The sequence below is a fragment of the Sparus aurata genome, chromosome 24 (genome assembly GCF_900880675.1).
Source record: "Sparus aurata chromosome 24, fSpaAur1.1, whole genome shotgun sequence".
Classification (NCBI taxonomy): domain Eukaryota; kingdom Metazoa; phylum Chordata; class Actinopteri; order Spariformes; family Sparidae; genus Sparus; species Sparus aurata.
Genome location: NC_044210.1, coordinates 22095305 through 22117130, shown reverse-complemented (window position 1 = coordinate 22117130; position 21826 = coordinate 22095305). Strand labels below are relative to the sequence as shown.

General features: G+C 42.5%; 2 protein-coding genes across 3 annotated transcripts; one reads left to right on the top strand and one right to left on the bottom strand.

Annotated features, from left to right (window-relative positions):
* Positions 1 to 3896: 3896 nt before the first annotated feature.
* On the top strand, positions 3897 to 6526 carry LOC115576681 (pro-opiomelanocortin). Its single transcript, XM_030409269.1, has 3 exons — positions 3897 to 4020; positions 5086 to 5206; positions 5762 to 6526. Exons 2-3 carry the CDS (start codon positions 5090 to 5092, stop codon positions 6341 to 6343), a joined length of 699 nt encoding a protein of 232 aa, XP_030265129.1. The 5' UTR covers positions 3897 to 4020; positions 5086 to 5089; the 3' UTR covers positions 6344 to 6526.
* A 255-nt stretch (positions 6527 to 6781) lies between these two features.
* Positions 6782 to 18703, bottom strand: LOC115576616 (protein EFR3 homolog B-like). Of its 2 annotated transcripts, none has more exons than XM_030409155.1 (22): positions 18084 to 18703; positions 13944 to 14020; positions 13096 to 13223; positions 12868 to 13018; positions 12030 to 12151; positions 11504 to 11653; positions 11169 to 11264; positions 11002 to 11080; positions 10703 to 10838; positions 10475 to 10627; positions 10286 to 10397; positions 10140 to 10191; positions 9570 to 9742; positions 9344 to 9419; positions 9012 to 9173; positions 8516 to 8647; positions 8342 to 8409; positions 8081 to 8214; positions 7879 to 7970; positions 7729 to 7777; positions 7452 to 7558; positions 6782 to 7141 (listed from the first exon to the last, which is right to left on the bottom strand). In XM_030409155.1, exons 1-22 carry the CDS (start codon positions 18433 to 18435, stop codon positions 7007 to 7009), a joined length of 2736 nt encoding a protein of 911 aa, XP_030265015.1. In that variant the 5' UTR covers positions 18436 to 18703; the 3' UTR covers positions 6782 to 7006. The 2 variants fall into 2 exon arrangements, with proteins under 2 accessions (XP_030265015.1, XP_030265016.1); XM_030409156.1 differs by lacking the exon at positions 18084 to 18703 and adding an exon at positions 14158 to 14172.
* Between the last annotated feature and the right edge of the window lie 3123 nt (positions 18704 to 21826).

Here is a 21826-nt window from a genome sequence, read left to right as displayed (position 1 = left end):
TAATGATATTGCCTTGTCCGTGGATGCTGGGAACCCCGCTGTGCTGGTACTGCTGGACCTCACAGCGGCTTTCGATACAGTCGACCATGCTATCCTTGTATCTCGCCTAGAGCAGTATGCAGGCATCCGTGGCACCGCCCTCCAATGGTTTAGGTCATACCTGGCAAATAGGAGTTTCTCTGTAACGATTGGTGACCTCTGCTCCTCACAGGCATCCCTCTCTTGTGGGGTGCCTCAAGGCTCTATTCTTGGCCCTATTCTGTTTTCATTGTATATGCTACCTCTGGGATCAATTATAAAAAAACACAATCTGTCTTTTCATTTTTATGCTGATGATTTACAGTTATATTTGCCCATGAGACCCAATGAAAACACTGTACCTACTCAGTTACTGGACTGTATCACTGATATAAAACAGTGGCTGGCTCTGAACTTTTTGCACTTGAATGACAGCAAAACCGAATGCATTTTGTTTGGCACGCCATCTATGTCAAATGTTTTAATTACAAGCTCTGGGACTCTGGCGCCCTTTTTTAAACCACATGTAAAGAATCTTGGGATAACATTTGACAGCGGGCTCAGATTCGATAAACAGATTAGGTCTGTTGTCAGCACAAGTTTTTTTCAGCTGCGTCTCCCGGCCAAAGTGAAGCCTTTTTTAAGTCGGCAGGACCTCGAGAAGGCGATCCACACTTTCATCAGTTCAAGACTGGACTATTGCAATGCACTTTATGTCGGCCTCAGCTGGTCTTTAATCTCGCGTCTCCAACTTGTCCAGAACGCTGCTGCACGATTTTTAACAGGCACGTCCAGGCGTGAACACATTACCCCTGTGCTGTCGTCACTCCACTGGCTTCCAGTTCGTTTTAGAATTGATTTTAAACTTTTATTGTTTGCTTTTTATGCCATTAATGGCCTGGCTCCCTCCTACCTGTCAGAGATTTTAACTGTCCGTGATCATGGCAGGGCCCTCCGTTCTTCCGGCCAGCTCCTGTTAGAGGTCCCAAGGTCAAGACTTAAACAGTGGGGCGATCGTTCTTTTGCTGTCACAGCTCCCAGGCTGTGGAACAGACTGCCCCCTGACATTCACACCACTACTGACCTCAGCCTTTTTAAATCAAAGCTGAAGACACACTTTTCTAAATTGGCATTTAACTCTGACTAGGGTAGTCCTGCTTTTAGGTGTACTTATTTTGCCTGTTTTTATTTTATGCACTTTTAGAGGGCCTTTAACACCCTGCAGCACTAGTAGCACTTTCTTGTGTTTTCTTGCAGCACTGTAGCACTTTCTTGTGTTTTTATGTACTATTTTATTGCTTTGATGTAAAGCACTTTGGGTACCGTCCGGATATTGTAAAGGGCTATACAAATAAAATTTGATTGATTGATTGATTGATATCACCTACATGCAACAAGTCATGAGGAGTTTTAACCTGCTGACGTCCTGAACTGAATGAAAAACACACTCAACAGGTTTCACACCAAGTTAAAAAACCTTCAAGTCAACAAACAGAGGAAGTAAAACTGAAGCTCTTCATGTGTTAAAAACAGTTAGCGGTTGCTATCGAGTGTCTGAATGAGACTACAGAGGTTGTCGGGGACATTAAACGTCCTCACAGCGAACACAGAGACTCAGCTACTCACTAGTCCGTCTTTACAGGCCCACTTTAGTTACACACTGTTCTAACTCTGACGTTACAACTTGTACATTGATCAGTTTATAGAAAACCTGGATAGTAATTGTGCAGTAAGACTCTTAGTGGTGGTGACGTTTCAGTCATGTGACCGTGATGTCGTCTGTTTGTAGCCTAACATTAGCTTCTTACTGCTACACAGTTGATTTAGCTTCACACATCACAGAGTGGAGTTCATCTGTGGAGTTATCTGGATACTGCGATAATCCAAAAAATCTCGTAGGCTTTCCGTTGAGGGAGTAAATCTTACTTAGGTTTTGCTTCCATGAATCATTATTGTCTCTACATACATAAATAAAATGCTGTTTTGTTTTTTTTTTTTTAGATTAAACATCTGCAGCTCATTGTTGTTCAGTTTCCTCCATCAGACGTTATCTGTCAGTGATCTTGTCATTTTTAAAAAAAAAAAATAGTTCATACATAATAATAAAATATGACCAGTACAAAAGAGGAACATCAGAGCAGCTGAAGAACACATAGAATTTAATGACTGCAGCTGGTGAATGAAGTGCTTAAATGTGTCTTTACCTTGAGTCCTGCCTCGTCATGTCATTACCTCTTTCCTCCTGAACGTGTGTGTGTGTGTGTGTGTGTGTGTGTGTGTTTGTGTGTTTGTTTGTTTGTGAAATGGCTTGAATGGAAGCTCAAGGCTGTCAGAGAGGTCTAATGGCTTTATATTTACCTGCCTGCTCAATTTGTTCCATTAGACAAAAAAAGAGCTCTTCAGAGAAATGACTTTACTACGACATGACATGAAGCGTTCAGCTCACTGAGGAAACGTCTCTTTAGATGATCGGTTCACCCGCAGCACTGTCGATCAATCCCAATAATGTGAAAGCAGGACCGGAGTGCAGACTGAAGGGAACTCAGACTCACATACTACAATAAACATTTATATCTAATTAAGTTCTACATGAAGTATATAAGTTAATGCAAACGTCTATCATGTCAAGATGAATAAATTCAATATCTGCTGAAATTAAGTTAATGCACTTTTTTAAGTATCAGTGTGTGATTGAAGAACAAGAAGTCAGAAGTTAGACATGTTGTGATTGGACAATATGTTGACGATACAGAAATATTTTGAAAATAATAACAGCACTAAGTCTAAAGTTGTAGAAGTACTTTACAGAAAAGATTTACATACAGCCTCCTAGTTGACATAGAGCCCTTAAAAAGAGCCTCCCAGTGGAAACAGAACCTTAAAAAGAGCCTCCCAGTGGAAATAGAACCTTTAAAAGAGCCTCCTAGTGGATATAAAGCCTTTAAAAAGAGCCTCCCAGTGTACATAGAGCCCTTAAAAAGAGCCTCCCAGTGGAAACAGAACCTTAAAAAGAGCCTCCCAGTGGAAATAGAACCTTTAAAAGAGCCTCCTCGTGGATATAAAGCCTTTAAAAGGAGCCTGCCAGTGTACATAGAGCCTTAAAAAGAGTCTCCCAGCGGACATAAAGCCTCCTAGTGAATGAAGAGCTTTGGAGATGACTTTTTGTTGGACCAATAGCCTTTAAGAAAAGGTCTTAGTGGACACAGACCCTTACAGAGGTTCCAGGTGGATGTAATCTTCATCCCATTTCCTCAGCGACCCGTTAAATGAGATAAACCCTGTGTGGACTCATCATTAGAGACGCTGAGAGCTCAGACAAAGGCCCGCTGCTGCAGCAGGTGTGTGTCACTGTACACTCTCACCTGCAGGTGAATCCCGTCTTCTCTCCGATGACGACATGACGCTTCAGTGTTAATCTGCCAAATCTGCCCGCTGACATTTAACACAGCAGCAGCACTGAGGCGGTGAACGGACATTTACACGGTGTGTGTTCGATGTGACGCTTTCATCGAGAGGAAATGTCTCATCTCCAGGTTTTGATGGTTATTTCCTGTATTTTTGATTTGTAGTTTTCAGTGCAGTTGGAGGACGACGCTGTTCTGTCGGCCACAAAAATCTTTAAAGAAAACAGAAGCAAAAAGTCAAAGTGAAAGTGCATGAATGGATGTGTATGGTGTGTGTGTGTGTGTGTGTGTGTGTGTGTGTGTGTGTGTGGAAAGAGGAGGGGGATGATATTTAATTGATTGTCCATTTTCATGCAGCAGTGTGTGTTGACGAGCATGAATGAATGTTGGTGATGACATCCTTGACTGTGTGTGTGTGTGTGCGTGTGTGTGTGTGCGTGTGTGTGTGTGTGTGTGTGTGTCCTTGGCTGACAGACTATAAAAGTCGTCCGGACCTTCGGACCGACAGATGAGGAGAGAAACGACAGAAATCTCCATCCAACGGCCGAACGACAGGAAAACACCAGCAATAAGAGAAAGAAGACGAGAGGAAGAAGCGGTGAGAATCTGCATGATAATAAATATCATAAATATTATTATTGTTATTATCTATGTATTAATTTTAAAATGATAAAATATGTTTCAAATCCAAACAGTTCTTTGAGTTATAAAATATTCTTTACCAACTAATAACACGACCAGCAAGTTATTTTAAAAGATATGATAAAGTAACAATGTGCACATTAATATTGATTTAAGAAAAGTAGTCAAAAGAAAATGTTAAAGTATGAAATTAAAGATATTTGTGAACTGAATACATCATAAACATTACATATTATAATGTAAAATAAATATATAAATACATTTTATAACATTTAAAAAGTTTGCTAACTATATGTGCAAAAGTAATAATGAATACAATGTAGTGGTTGGCAATAATATTAACATTATACAAAATATATGGATGACAATATGAAATAAATACATTTTACTATATATTTTTTTAAAATGTGTAGTTTATACATTTTAAACTTAAAAGAGTTTTTAAAAATAAATAAAAAATATATTATATTGGCTGTAATAATATCAGTGTTATAAATAAATCTATTCTCTCCATAATTAAAAATAATTTTACTCATATTTTAACTTTTAATAGAAAAATATATAAAACATTGAAAGAAAAAAGGGAATTTAAAAAATAAACTTAAATCAAACATAACTTTTATAAAGAATATTTTTTATATTATTTTATGGTGTTTGTATACAAAATATATTAATAACACACAACTCCACTATCGGCTCAATAATGGTTTGTATATTGTATTTGTTGATAAAGTATTGAATGTAAAATGATTCATGTGACATAAATAATATAAAAACTACTAAATAAAATCAAAGATGACGTTAAAAAAATTAAAATTAAAATCTTGAATCAAAGATAAATTTAAAAAAATCAAACCTGGAATATTGTTTTTAAATTATAATATTTATAATCAGTATATTAATGTGAATTAATCACATATGTTTATTTCATTGCATTTGTCATTACATGATAAATAATGTGACGTTATCCGTCCTAATGCGTGTCATATCTTTTGTGTCCTTGTCTCTGATTGGCCATCAGGAGAATGTGTCCTGTGTGGCTATTGGTGGCTGTGGTGGTTGTGGGCGTGGCCAAAGGAGCTGCCAGTCAGTGCTGGGAGCATCCGAGCTGTCAGGAGCTCAACTCTGAGAGCAGCGTGATGGTAACTTTTATTATCATTATTCTTCTTTGGTGGTTTAACGCTGCTAATATTTATGTTTATATTCATCATGTTGTATCTTTGGTGGCTACAGAAAATGTTTGTCTCTTCTTCCTGTCAGGAAGCATCATCACTTTTGCATGTGACGCTCTGAAATAATAACAGATGTAGAGTATAATTAACAGCACTGCCGTGTTAACTTATTAAGGAGCCTCGGAGCAAAAAAAAATGCTGTTGGGCCCCTAATGCCCCCCGAAAATAAATGTTTCGGACATTGCAGCGTTTTTAGTGTAAAATGACTGAAAAAAGTGAATACATTGTACAAATAAGCATGAAATTATATTCTTGAATTCTCACTCGAACTCCACTTGCTTGCTACAAAGCGTTCGATTCTTTCTTGCGTCTTTTAAACTTTGACGAAAGCGTTCAACACACAAACATCCAAACATTTAGTGGACGAGGTTCTCAGATCTCTGTGTGGCTTCATGTTGTGTTTTACGACTACATTCATATTTGTGCTGTCCCCATGTCTCCTTTACGCCTCGTCTTCTCCTGCAGGAGTGCATCCAGCTTTGTCACTCCGACCTCACCGCGGAGACCCCCGTCATCCCAGGCAATGCCCACCTCCAACCTCCGCCTCCATCAGACCCCTCCTCCTTCACCCTCCCTTCCTCGTCCTCCTCTCCTCAGGCCAAACGCTCCTACTCCATGGAGCACTTCCGCTGGGGGAAGCCAGTCGGCCGAAAACGTCGCCCGGTCAAAGTCTACACCTCCAACGGCGTGGAGGAGGAGTCCGCCGAGGTCTTCCCTGGAGAGATCAGGAGGCGTGAGCTCGCCAGTGAGCTGTTGGCAGCAGCAGCTGTGGCGCAGGAGGAGGAGGAGAAGGCGGTGCAGGAAGTGATGCAGGAGGAGAAGGCGCAGGAGGTGATGGAGGAGGCGGAGGAGGAGCAGCAGCAGCTTCTGGGAGACATCCAGGAGAAGAAAGATGGTTTGTACAAGATGAAGCACTTCCGCTGGAGCGGCCCGCCCGCCAGCAAACGCTACGGCGGCTTCATGAAGAGCTGGGACGAGCGCAGCCAGAGACCGCTGCTCACGCTGTTCAAGAACGTCATCAACAAAGACGGACAGCAGCAGCAGTGAGAGGACGAGGATGGAGAGGCAGGAGACGCTCTCATTGGTTACTCGTTAGCAGACCAATAAAAAGCTTTGAAATCATGATTCTGAGTGACTGAGAGAGATGAAGAGAGAGTGTTTTGATATTTATTGATTTATGTAAATAACTGTAAATGATATGAAAGCATAAAGAGTTATTTGCAAGCAAAAGAAAAGGAGTTTTATTTTGTTTATCACTTTGTGTGTTTTCCAGTTACACAACATTTTCTCATTAAATCAAGTCGAATTCCACAAACAGATCTCAGCTGATATTCACCATCTTCAGCTGACATGAGTCCTCATGATGAAGGACTTCAAGTGGAGACTTTAAACACTTTAAGATTGTTAAAATGTAGGCTACACAATATCAGTTAATTTAATTTTATAGTTATTGAAACTCATAAATGAACGAAAGAAAACAATAAATCATGAGCATAAGTTAATTGTTTTATTAGTGCAGTCCAAATCTACAGGATGTGTTCAGATTTACATCAGATCTGAAAGTGAAGGATCAATGATTCCTGACAGACATTTAAACAGAAACACTGAAGGACAACATGTTGAACGATAATTGGTCAGAAAAATAGAATCTGTTTCCATAAATGTGAATTGATGACATGAAGTAAGGAAAGCTTTAACGTCTCTGTGGGTCTAATAGACACACAGGTCGGGAAACTTCATCTCGTAGAGCGGCGTCGAGCGCGGCGGCGAGTTTCCGGACGGAGACGGAGGAGGACGTATGATCAGATCAAAGACCTGGTCCAGTTTAGTCTGAAGCAGAGACGTCTGCAGAGAGATGATCAGAAAACTGTCACAGTTCTACAAGACACACATATGTGATTAGTCGAGGAATCAATTAGTGGATGAACTGTCTCATTGGCTCCAGGGAGGGCATAACAAGGTGTCAATCAAACGGTCAGAGGATGATGTAGACGTTAGCTTCAGCCTCGATCCTTTGTCATTTATTGATTGTGATAAAATTGTGTGAAATATCTTTTGTTTCTCATAATGCTTGGAACAGAGATAAAATGACTCATTCAACACACTGTGATGAGAGGTCGGAGGTCAGAGGTCAGCTGTCAGCTGTCAGACTCACCCTGGCTCCACAGTGAGCGGCGATCTCCTCGAATGGAGCTGTCTGAAACTTCTCCACCAGCAGCATCCTCTTCCTCCTCTCCTCTTCCTCGACTCCCCCTCTGTCTTCTGCAGAACGCATTTTCAAAATAAAATTGGCGTCACTTCAACACCTATTTAGCTCAATTAAGTTTGTGTTATACTTGGTTGTTTCTTTTCCCCGTGCCTGTGCTACTGAATCTATTTTAGTCTTATTGGTCTGATTTTAGCTCGTTTAACTTCTTGTTTGGAACACTTACCGATGGCGTTCTTCAGCGTCTCAAAGGTGATCTGTTCTGTCTGAGGCTTCTAGAGGAGACAGAGAGACATCAGACAGACAGAAAAAAGGACAGACTGCTAAGACAGACAGACAGACAGGCAGACAGACAGTCAGGTAGACAGTCAGGTACCTGCTGTGCATCAGGACAGTACTGTGTGTCCATGTCTATCTGCAGAGAGATGACGTCTCCAATACTTTTCCTCTTAGACAGACGATCCTCATCTGAAACACACAGTAACACTCTGAATACACTCTGCGGACAGGAAGTGTGTGTGTGTGTGTGTGTGTGTGTGTGTGTGTGTGTGTGTGTGTGTGTGTGTGTGTGTGTGTACCTGTCAGCTGAGGTGTGTATGGCGTGTTGAAGCGTTCGCTGTGTGCGCTGTAGCTGCTTCCTGTCAGAGCGTCGCAGATCTTTGATTGGACGAACAGACAGGACTCGTCTACCTGCAGCTCACCTGCTGGTAGTCTGACACACACACACACACACACACACACAAACATTCAGTATTTAAATGTGTTTGTCACAGTCCTGATTAATAATCTCAGTGAGATTCTTGTTTTTTCTGAAATATAAACTCTCTCTGTGTGTCTACCTGGGTTTGTCACAGAAGACGTCCTCAGGCAGCAGGTGAGGAGCGTCTCTCTGTCGAGTCTCTATAACCTGCACACAAACACAACACACATCAACTACATCTGATCTTGTGCATATACACACCTTCATCACACACACACACACACACACACACACACACACTCCATCTCCTCACCTGTGTGACGTGTTGGTGGAGCGGTGGAGGCGGACCGAGCTGCGACAACAGGTTGATGAAGGCGGCGCAGACGGCGTGAACGCCACAGCGGTTAAACACCGACAGACACTCCTGACTGGACAACGCCAGCTCCTGACCGGCCAATGAAAACAGAGAGAAGAAGAAGCCATGTCAGTTTGATTTGTGGCTCAGTTGGCTGCGCTGTTGGGTCGCTGGTTGGTCCATTAACTGTTGGTGTGGGTCCAGATAAACTGACAGAACCAGTGATTGTACTGATGCTCTTCAACACTGTGAGATGGTGTTTTTTGGTGAAATTCTCAGATAATAATTCACAGATCTTGATGAAAAGAATCAGTTGTATTTATGTGTCTGGTATCTCTGAGTGAATCCAGCAGATGTAAATATATTTTATTTGATATCGTATTAGTCAGGGTTAGGGTCTTTGCGGAGGTATACACTCTACTCTTAATATCATTACGATAGACGCTCTCTGTACCTGCAGAGCGAGGACAAGTCGGATCAGGTCCACCACCACCTCCTCATTGGCCAGTTCCACACTGAGTACAGCCAATAGGGTGATGAGGGCCTGGTAGTGGCCCCGCCCACTGCTTTCCTCCTTACAGGTGAGGTAGACGTGCCTGTAGAGACGCTGAGCATGCTGCACACACACACACACACACACACACACACACACACACACACACACACACACACGACACAATGTACTAAATAATGTTTGTCTCGCTCAAACCTCTGATGCGACAATCAAACAGTGAATCTGTCAGGTTCAGTTCTGGTTTGGAGAATGTGGTGAATGTTTTCCGTCACCTTCCTGATGAACAAGTTGTCCTGTCGAGAGCATCTGTCCTCCTTCAGTTCCAGCACAGAGACGTCAAACATCACACTGTGGACACGCAGGAAGACTCTGTCACAATCAATCACTCAGAAACATACATATAATTATCATTAAAAGGTGAAGATTTCCCTGCTGTGAATAACTCCTCAGTTAAAAGCTAAAAAGTGTTGTTGTGTGTTGTGTCTGTTGAGTCGTGACCTGACAGCGGCGAGTCTGGCAGCGTTGTGGCATCTGTCGATGAGCGAGGTGAGGATGGAGAGAACGAGGAGACGGATCTCTGGATCCTCCATCAGAGTGAAGGACAGCAGAGGCTCCAGGAAGGACGAGGGCAGCGCCGTCAGCAGGTTACTGCTCTCATAACGCTCCGACACCTGACGGAGGGCGAGAGAGAGCGACCACGCAACAAGTAGTTTGGTTGGTGGGTTGGTAGTTCAGTCAACAACTATTTAAGTAGTTTGGTACGTCAGTAGGTGTAGGAAGCAGTTTGATAGGTCAGTAGATAGTTTGGTGGTTTAGTAGCAGTTGCAATAAGCAGCCAGGTGATCTGGTAGCTCATTAAGTAGTTTTCTGGGTGTGAAGGTCATTAGGTTACTGTGTGTACAGAAATTCAGTACAAAGTTCTGCAGTTATTTCAGCAGGATGATTGGTAGTTACATAGATCATAGGGGGAAAATAAACCCTATAATCTTTGAAGAATTCACACTGTGCTCCTTTAAACTGAAGGTAAGCTGAAGCAGCACACTGACAACAACACTGAGCTGAATTCACCTGGAGGAGAGACTTCAACAGCATCACCTGGATCATTCTGCTGCCCTCAAACCTGAGACAGACACACACGTAACGACATGAAACACACGTATCTGTGGTATTCTTAATGTTTAAAACATGTAGAGTTGAGCAGGTGTGAGTGGTACCCGGCGTTGGGCGACCCCAGGGCGGGGTAGATACCAGGAACAGGGATCTTCCCCATGATGAACAGCATGACCTCTGACCTCTGGTAGATGGGAAGCGTGTTGGCAAAAGATCCTGGACAGAAAACAGGAGTTCAGACGAGGTGATGACTTCAGAACAAAGACAACAGGAAGATAAACCCTGAGCCTGACCGATGGTTTTGATGACGGCGTCCTGCAGAGTTTTCTCTTCCCTTGAGGTGGTTCTGCGTTTCCCGGCATTGTCGTAGTAACCGGTCAGCTGGTAGTCGACACTCTGCCTGAGCTGTCGCAGCAACGTGTTGAACACCTCAAGTACTGTTGGACCTGCAGCACACACAGAGCGTATTAATACCTCATGAAGAGAAGCACAGGAGGCAGGCGTACGTTAATCTGACTGACCAACAGATCCAGTGGCTTCTATAACAGCAGCTTCAGACAGAACTTCTACGATCCCGGCCCGGACCGAAGCTGGACTCCTGCTGTTAGCGTCCAGGTGACCCAACAGCTGCTGGATCACCAGGTGTGAATGCTGCGACTGAGGCGAGGAGAGTTCAGTTAACACAGGTTAAATACTGTTAATTAAAAAGGATCAAAGATGTGCAGTTCAGTGAGTGACTTCATGTTTCAGCTCAGACGAATCACATGAAGTTAAACACGACATATTATCATAAACAGCAGCTGTAACAGTTCTCACTCACCTGGATGGAGTACATGATGATCTGGAAACACTGAACAGCAAAGCTCCGCCCCTCCCAAAGTCTGTGACTGTCCAGGTGCCTGAAACACACACAGGTACACCTGACATACATCTGCTAATAATAATAATACTGCTGCTGCTGCTGTAGACGAGCTGAGCGTCTCTTACATCAGCACGGGTCTGATGGCGTTGTTAATGTGTCCGTAAGCAGCTCGACCCAACAGCTCCCTGAAACACACCTCAGTCTGCTCTGCTGGAGACTCACTGCACACACACACGCACACGCACACACACACACACGCACACACACACACAGTTATAATACCAACACCTGTGAATCCACTCACCTGAGAAATGTTAGTTTAGCCTCCAACTAAACGATGAACAAATTCTTCTCGAGTATTTATTAAAACCACATAATGTCACATTTACTCATCGATTAAACTGTTAAATTAGATGTATTTTTTACATATATTAGTGTGTGTGTGTGTGTGTGTGTGTACCTGTCGGCGTGTGTGTGCTGCTGCAGGTTGACCAGCAGGGCGGGGACAATCTGCTCCATGTGACGAGGCTCCCAGATGTTCACCTGCAGCTCGTCGTCCACCGTCTTCCTGACTACACCCTGAAGACCTCGGATCCCCGACACACGGATCCTGAACACACACACACACACACACACACACACACACACAGACACACACACACACACACACACACACACACACACACACACACACACACCCCTTCAGTTTCTGGGGTTGTGACTCAACAGTCAGCTATCTTTCAACAGGAAGTTATGTTTATAATTTAAAAATTAAAAGTAAAAATATATTGTTGTAGTCAAACTCCAGAGGTCGTGTTTTTGGTCTTGTGCGTCACACAGTTCACCACAGTTTGTGGTTTTAAAGATGATTCAGTGAAGCACAAGCTAACTCAAACAGAGGCTGTTGTTGAATGTTCCCTTGCGACTGATGACTGATCCTGATCAGGAATCAAAGCGTATCGTCAGTAAGAAGCAGACAGACGGACCTGTTCTGGACGTCCAGGTCTTCGTGTTCAGAGTGACACATCTCACTGAAGCGAGACACGAAGAAGTCGTAGCTGCGATGATACGACGGCGTGTCCTCCTCGATGTTCGCAAACTTCACAAACTGAACAAAGAGAAAAGGACCTTTTGTCACAGAGCAGCTGATCTCTCTGTCTCTCTCCACAAACACACCAGACTCCATTCACAAAAACACACATTTAACTGGAGGAACAAACTCCTGCAGTCATTTCAGATTCTGCTCCCTCGTGTACTGACGGGAGGAGAGCTCACAGATTACTGTGGAACTTTTGGGAGTTTTCCTGCTTCTGTTTATCAGTCTGACTGCAGCACACTGTAAAAAATAAATACTGTAATGTTACAGCAAACCTCTGGCTGATAACTGCAGTAAATTCACAGAAGTATACTGTATTAAATGTATAGTGATATAAATGAAAAGTAGAGACACATTGAATTTACAGTATTATTGCAGTAATGTACTGTGCTAGCCTGTTGTGAGCATGTTAGCCTGTTAGCATGCTAGCATTCGTACCATGTTGTACAACTACTAGTTAGTAACTGCACGCTGCTGTGTCCTAATTACAGTATTTGCCTGTAATGTACCATCTTTACTTTGTTTTACTTTTGCTTCAGTTTGCCGCTCAAATTCAAATTCACAGCAGCTCACAGTAATAATCCAGATAATCACCCATCATGCATTGCAAAGTGTGAGAATTGACTGTGCTGCTTGTTTCCGGTGCAGTGACACCTGCAGGTGAATGTAACATCGATGTGGAGCTTCATTTTAAAGACTAAAGGTCACATTGTGGTCACAGGACGAACCGAGTTGGTGGCGAGGATGTGCAGGTGAGGTTTGTCGGCCTCCAGCAGCAGACGCAGCGTGCTGAGGAAACTCTCCACCAGCAGGTTGATGCTCTGACAGTGACACGCCAGCAGCAGCTGCTCCATCGCCTCCATCGCTATGCACACATACCTGCAGGACAAACACACTCAGGTCACACCTGTGTTAAGTGTGTGTGTTGTTGCTGTCGTGGCATGGTGTGCACTGACCCGTAGCGGTGGCGGTTCAGCTCTCTGGTCAGGCGCTCTGACAGGTACGCAGCGATGCGGTCCAGTTTCTCCGGAGCCGACAGAGCGAAGAACGTCAGCTTCTCCATGTTGGCTTTGACCAGCCCGTCCTGAACACACACACACACACACACACACACACACACACACACACACACACACACACACACGTTTAATTTTACTCTCCTAGTTTCAACTCAAGCTCGACTTCTTGACATTTTCAGCTCTTTCAAACACATCGAGGTCACAGATAAATGTTGTTGCTCAGCTCAGGTGTTACAGGACGTTTTGTAAATTTAAAGTTACATTTTTTTTCCAGAGGTAAAGTTGATTTTACAGAATCAACATCAACATGTCGTCTCCCTGGATAATCTACTACTCAGCAGGTTTCATGGAGCAGCTTCCATTTCACAGTTAAATAAACCTCCAATCTCTGCATGGATAGAAACTCTACGATGGGCCGAATGGGCCAAAATCAAAAACAAATAAATAAATGATCGACTCGATAAGTAACTATACAATTAAATGCATCAGAAATATGATTAAAAAGAAATCTTGAAAGGCATCAATTCATTTATAAAATGTGCATAAAGTGATATTTCTAATTATATTTGATTCCTGATTATTTTACTGTAAATTACAAGATTTATCTACTTTAATTTATCAACATTGTGTTTCCACAGAGGAATAAATTAAATGTAAATAAAAGCAGAAATATAATTAAAATGAATAAATGATGGCATGTTTATTTGTGTATTGGATTTCCGCAGTGTGTGCGTGTGTGTTGTGTATGTGTGTGTGTGTGTGTGTGTGTGCGTGTGCGTGTGTACCTCCGGGTCTTCTGGGAAAATATTATCGACCAGCCGCTTGTAGCGAGGACGTAGCGCCCAGCAGCAGCCACACAGACCTGAACATTAAGAGATTAAAAGGAGATTTATGAGAAAATACACTTTCAACCTTCAAAATAAAAGCCTGTAATGAGTCTTTGGCCCTGCAGGGGGCGACAGAGAGTCGACGTTTGACCGTCTCTTCTCGAGGTTTTACCTCAGTTTTCATCTCTCTCCATGTTCAGTGTGACAGGTTTTTGGAGATTAGAGGAGACAAGAGATCCACACACACACACACACACACACACACACACACACACTACAATGCAGCAGCAGTAATACTACGTCTTAAGCATTAATCCTGCGGTGGCTTGTTGTTACATAATGTGTTTATATTGTTGTTCATAGTTAGTGAGCTTAAAGAGTCGACTGCAGCTGCAGCGACGCAGGTTCAATCCCCCCAAACACACATGTGACCTGCGGGGGGCCACTGAGCAAGGCACCGAGCTGACACCTGAGTCCAAGGTTCTGTCAAACACAACATCTTTAAGTAATACATCCTCATGTGAAGTATGAATTCATAAGTACAGCAGTAAAGAGTAGCTCCAACAAGATATCCAGCTATGGAAGTAAAATTCTGCCAAAAACAAATCAAATTAATAACGAACGAAAGGTGTTTTTTTTAAACTAATCTCTTGATTTTGACTCGATTAAAATCTCACAGTTTCTTATTAAGCAAGTCAAACGTTTGGCTCATAATTTGGATTTTAATTCTGAGTCGTCTCTTGGCTCTCCTCCCGTCGGTCGACGTCTCCGGATCAGATCAGAACCTGATGAGACTTTAGGAGTTTAAATGTCTTTTGTTTTGTTTTGTTGGAGACCTGAACCGGCAGACGTCACATATCATGTGTCACAATTTGTTTAGTTTACTTTTAACTTCTATGAGCAGATAAATAAAAATACATCTTTTTAAAAATCCTTGTTTTATCTTGTAATTTCACTACTTTTCATTCGTTTCTAATTCTTTTGTGATTTAAACCTGTTCAGATAAACTCAGACAGGAAGTTCAGTGTTAAACTGTCGCTGTCTGCTTCACACTCCGGTCCAGCAGGTGGCGCTCACACCGATTATAGGAAATCACTTTGACTTTAAATGTCATAATTTTCACGTAACATCTTGTAAATTTTGACATCAGTTACTCACTACATGTACTTCAATCTATTAAGAAATACCTTAAACATTAAACTGAGCATAAAAACCATTAAAATCTATTCATATAATACAGTTAATGAGATTGTCCTTTATTCATTCTGTTAAAAATAGCAAAGCACGGTAATGAGTCAAATTAAAGACTTCAGGATCTTTTAGTTGTACACTATGTCACAGACGTTTTATTATAACTCTGTTTATATATTTAATTTTAAAGCTCTTTACTTTTTGTCACCTTTAACATCGAGCAGCTGCAAACACATCATCACAACACGCAGATAACTGAAAAAAAATGTGAAATAAATGTTCAAATTTCTCACCGTACATGAAGACGACTCCGTCAGCTCACATCCACACCGTCACTCCCATCACACACACACACACACACACACGTTTACAGTTAATCCTCTACACACACACACACACACACACACACACACACACACACACACACACATTAAACCCACCTCCTTTAATTCACCGTCAGTTCAGAACCTCGTTCCTCCACATTCAGAGGACGATATTAAAATCTGAGGTTTCATGTTAACAACCTGATTGTTGTTGTTCAAACTGATTTATTACAGATTATAATTAATAATCTCAGCATCTGAAAGATTCCTCTGTGTGTGTGTGTGTGTGTGTGTGTGTGTGTGTGTGTGTGTGTGTGTGTGTGTGTGTGAGATCCGGGCCATGTGCAGCAGCTCAGCGCTCTATAATCTGCTCTGGATTTATTTATCATTCCAGCCGAAACAGAAAAAAAAAAAAGAAAAACATATCAGAAACCTGCAGAACTGCAGCAGCTTCAGTTGTCTCCACAGCAGTGAAACTACTCTGTGTTTACTGCGAACAGGAGAACACAGAAGCACAAATACTTCAGTGAACAGCTGCTGGATTAAAATACTATATTCACTTCATGATTATGGATCCAATAACTTTGTGATGTCCAATTTAGAGCTGCAACAAGAAGTCGATCAATCGATTATAGACAGAAATGAATAAGCAGCTACGATGATAATCAATAAAGTCGACCAGAACATACTGAATACTTACTGGTTCGCTTTTTGTCTTCTGGATCTTAAACTGAAAATATCGTGGTTTTGAAAATGAAATAAAACATCTGAAGACTTCACGTCATCTTTTGATTTTCCCGGTTCATTCCATGGATTTTTAGCTTCAGGAAATGTGGAGGTTATAGCTCAGTTTGTTGCATTTTAGATCACCCAATGAAAAACAGGCTCAACAGGTATCGCACAAAGATAAGAAACCTTGAAGTCAACACAGAACAAACATCTACCTACTTAATCAGATATAACATTCAGTGAAAAGTAGGAAAAATATACTTAAAAGAGGTCAGAAACAAGTTATTCATCACTCAGCGTCTCTGCAGGACCAATAACTGTGACAGAACGACATTAAAACTCCTCAGAAACTACGTTTGGTTCAACACAGTGAGAACTAGGTGAGATATTAACTATGTTCTAGATGACTCTTAAGGTTTCTTGGATGTTCGGGACAAATTTCAACTCAATCCAGTGAAAAATGGCATGACCAAAAATGTAAACAAAAAAAAAACAAAAATCAAACAATAGATTAAAATGATACTTTGGCTGTTTTTTTCTTTCATAGATGTTTCTACTGTGTCGACTTCAAGCTCTTCTGTCTCTGTGTGACACCCACTGAGCCTGTTGCTCAATAGGTATAACAAAAAGATTTGTTTTAAGAACAATACAATTTGGAAAACTGCAAATTTCCTGAACCCTGAGTTAACAGCTGTCAGTGAACTTCTACCAAAACATTATGTGATCACCTCAAGGGCCGAATACCTGCATGAGCCATGATCTCAATACATCTCTTAATTGTGTTTGTTATATTTTAACTGTGTTATTTATGCTTTTCAAAAGGCAGCAAAAAAATCCAGCAGAGCAATGTTGTAGGGACAAAATACGTAATCGTGAAACTGTGAAAACAGGACGTTTCCTCAAACTATAGTCAAATCATCAACATCAATGATCATGATTGTACTAGTACCAGAATATCAGAATATCAGAAGTATCAGGATATCAGAAGTATCAGAAGTATCAGGATATCAGAAGTATCAGAATATCAGAAGTATCAGAAGTATCAGAATATCAGAAGTATCAGAAGTATCAGAATATCAGAATATCAGAAGTATCAGAATATCAGAAGTATCAGAATATCAGAATATCAGAAGTATCAGAATATCAGAAGTATCAGAATATCAGAATATCAGAAGTATCAGGATATCAGAAGTATCAGAATATCAGAAGTATCAGGATATCAGAAGTATCAGAAGTATCAGGATATCAGAAGTATCAGGATATAGTTCAGAAGATCAGGATTATCAGAAGTATCAGAATATCAGAAGTATCAGGATATCAGAAGTATCAGGATATCAGAAGTATCAGAATATCAGAAGTATCAGGATATCAGAAGTATCAGAAGTATCAGAATATCAGAAGTATCAGGATATCAGAAGTATCAGAAGTATCAGGATATCAGAAGGATCAGGATATCAGAAGTATCAGGATATCAGAAGTATCAGGATATCAGAAGTATCAGGATATCAGAAGTATCAGAATATCAGAAGTATCAGAAGTATCAGAAGTATCAGAAGTATCCGGATATCAGAAGTATCAGAATATCAGAAGTATCAGAAGTATCAGGATATCAGAAGTATCCGGATATCAGAAGTATCAGAAGTATCAGGATATCAGAAGTATCAGGATATCAGAAGTATCAGGATATCAGAATATCAGGATATCAGAAGTATCAGAATATCAGAAGTATCAGAAGTATCGGGATATCAGAAGTATCAGGATATCAGAAGTATCAGGATATCAGAAGTATCAGGATATCAGAATATCAGGATATCAGAAGTATCAGGATATCAGAATATCAGGATATCAGAAGTACCTCCGGGTGTCTGATGGTCCAGCACAGAGCAGCAGTCCTGCAGCAGCCTCCGAGGAGCCTGGGACACGGCAGACATGTCGACGGGCCTCGGCAGCGACATCCCCCTGGGCAGGCTGGGTATGTTCATCCCCCTGGGCAGGCTGGGTATGTTCATCCCCCTGGGCAGGCTGGGTATGTTCATCCCCCTGGGCAGACTGGGTATGTTCATACCTCGGGGCATGCTGGGTAAACTGGGCATAGTGGGCAGACTGGGCATCGTGATGCCTCTGGGTAAACTGGGAGGGTTGATGCCTCTGGGCAGGGAGCTGAGAACGGAAGGCATGGTGGGAAACCTGGGAAGAGTCCCCGGCATCTCCGCGGTGACCTGGCTGATGGAGTCGTCTGAGGAAGAGGAGAATGAAGCGGTGGGATGAAGGAGGAACTCTGAGGAGGAGTAGAGGTGGAGACCGTCAGAGGAGGTGAATGAAAATATGTAAAGCAGGATTGAAGTGAAAAACCTTTTCCCTCCTCCTCCTCCTGCCTCCACACATTCCTCTGAGCCTTAACCCCTTCAGTTCAACTCGTCCTCCGCTCAACATGTTAATAAAGTTTATTCAAACAGACGACATCAGTGAAAAGCCTTCAGCACGAATTTTATCAACCCAAACTAAAACTAAAGTAAGTAGAGAAAAAAAATCATTGTTAACGAGCGTTAAAGGAGAAGTTCACCCAAATATGTCAATATATAACTTTATATCATCAGGAGGAGGAGAGGAGGACTTTATATCATCAGGAGGAGGAGAGGAGGACTTTATATCATCAGGAGGAGGAGAGGAGGACTTTATATCATCGGGAGGAGGAGAGGAGAACTTTATATCATCAGGAGGAGAGGAGGACTTTATATCATCAGGAGGAGAGGAGGACTTTATATCATCAGGAGGAGGAGAGGAGGACTTTATATCATCAGGAGGAGGAGAGGAGGACTTTATATCCTCAGGAGGAGGAGAGGAGGACTTTATATCATCAGGAGGAGAGGAGGATATATCATCAGGAGGAGGAGAGGAGGACTTTATATCATCAGGAGGAGGAGAGGAGGGACTTTATATCATCAGGAGGAGAGAGAGGGAGACTTTATATCATCAGGGTCAGGAGATGGAGAACTCTATATCATCAGGAGGAGGAGAGGAGGACTTTACTCATCAGGAGGAGTAGAGGAGGACTTAATATCAGGAGGAGGAGACGGAGGACTTTATATCCTCAAGGAGGAGGAGGGGAGGACTTTATATCTATCAGGAGGAGAGGAGGACTTTATATCATCAGGAGGAGGAGAGGAGGACTTTATATCATCAGGAGGAGAGGAGGACTCTTATATCATCAGGGGAGGAGAGGCGGACTTTATATCATCAGGAGGAGAGGAGGACTTATATCATCAGGAGGAGGAGAGGAGGACTTTATATCATCAGGAGGAGGAGAGGAGGACTTTATATCATCAGGAGGAGGAGAGGAGAACTTTATATCATCAGAAGGAGGAGAGGAGGACTTTATATCATCAGGAGGAGGAGAGGAGGACTTTATATCATCAGGAGGAGGAGAGGAGGACTTTATATCATCAGGAGGAGGAGAGGAGAACTTTATATCGTCATCAGGAGGAGAAGGAGGACTTTATATCATCAGCAGGAGGAGAGGAGGACTTTATATCATCAGGAGGAGGAGAGGAGGACTTTATATCATCAGGAGGAGGAGAGGAGGACTTTATATCATCAGGAGGAGGAGAGGAGGACTTTATACCATCAGGAGGAGGAGAAGAGGACTTTATATCATCAGGAGGAGGAGAGGATGACTTTATATCATCAGGAGGAGGAGAAGGAGGACTTTATATCATCAGGAGGAGGAGAGGAGGACTTTATATCATCAGGAGGAGGAGAGGAGGACTTTATATCATCAGGAGGAGGAGAGGAGGACTTTATATCATCAGGAGGAGGAGAGGAGGACTTTATGTCATCAGGAGGAGGAGAGGATGACTTTATATCATCAGGAGGAGGAGAAGGAGGACTTTATATCATCAGGAGGAGGAGAGGATGACTTTATATCATCAGGAGGAGGAGAAGGAGGACTTTATATCATCGGAGGAGGAGGAGAGGATGACTTTATATCATCAGGAGGAGAGGAGGACTTTATATCATCAGGAGAGGGGCTATCATAAGGAGGAGAGGAGGACTTTATATCATCAGGAGGAGGAGAGGAGGACTTTATGTCATCAGGAGGAGGAGAGGATGACTTTATATCATCAGGAGGAGGAGAAGGAGGACTTTATATCATCAGGAGGAGGAGAGGATGACTTTATATCATCAGGAGGAGGAGAAGGAGGACTTTATATCATCAGGAGGAGGAGAGGATGACTTTATATCATCAGGAGGAGAGGAGGACTTTATATCATCAGGAGGAGGAGAGGAGGACTTTATATCATCAGGAGGAGGAGAGGAGGACTTTATATCATCAGGAGGAGGAGAAGGAGGACTTTATATCATCAGGAGGAGGAGAGGAGGACTTTATATCATCAGGAGGAGGAGAGGATGACTTTATATCATCAGGAGGAGGAGAGGAGGACTTTATATCATCAGGATGAGGAGAGGAGGACTTTATATCATTCAGGAGGAGGAGAGAAGGACTTTCTATCATCAGGAGGAGAGGAGGACTTTATATCATCAGGAGGAGAGGAGGACTTTATATCCTCAGGAGGAGAGAGGAGGACTTTATATCATCAGGAGGAGGAGAGGAGGACTTTATATCATCAGGAGGAGGAGAGGAGGACTTTATATCATCAGGAGGAGGAGAGGAGGACTTTATATCATCAGGAGGAGAGAGGAGGACTTTATATCATCAGGAGGAGGAGAGGAGGACTTTATATCATCAGGAGGAGGAGAGGAGGACTTTATATCATCAGGAGGAGGAGAGGAGGACTTTATATCATCAGGAGGAGAGGAGGACTTTATATCATCAGGAGGAGGAGAGGAGGACTTTATATCATCAGGAGGAGGAGGAGGACTTTATATCATCAGGAGGAGGAGAGGATGACTTTATATCATCAGGAGGAGGAGAGGAGGACTTTATATCATCAGGAGGAGGAGAGGAGGACTTTATCTCATCAGGAGGAGAGGAGGACTTTATATCATCAGGAGGAGAGGAGGACTTTATATCCTCAGGAGGAGGAGAGGAGGACTTCATATCATCAGGAGGAGGAGAGGAGGACTTTATATCATCAGGAGGAGAGGAGGACTTTATATCATCAGGAGGAGGAGAGGAGAACTTTATATCATCATGAGGAGAGGAGGACTTTATATCATCAGGAGGAGAGGAGGACTTTATATCATCAGGAGGAGGAGAGGAGGACTTTATATCATCAGGAGGAGGGAGGACTTTATATCATCAGGAGGAGAGGAGGACTTATATCATCAGGAGGAGGAGAGGAGGACTTTATATCCTCAGGAGGAGGAGAGGAGGACTTTATATCATCAGGAGGAGGAGAGGAGGACTTTATATCATCGGGAGGAGGAGAGGAGGACTTTATATCATCGGGAGGAGGAGAGGAGGACTTTATATCATCAGGAGGAGAGGAGGACTTTATATCATCGGGAGGAGGAGAGGAGGACTTTATATCCTCAGGAGGAGGAGAGGAGAACTTTATATCATCAGGAGGAGAGGAGGACTTTATATCATCGGGAGGAGGAGAGGAGGACTTTATATCCTCAGGAGGAGGAGAGGAG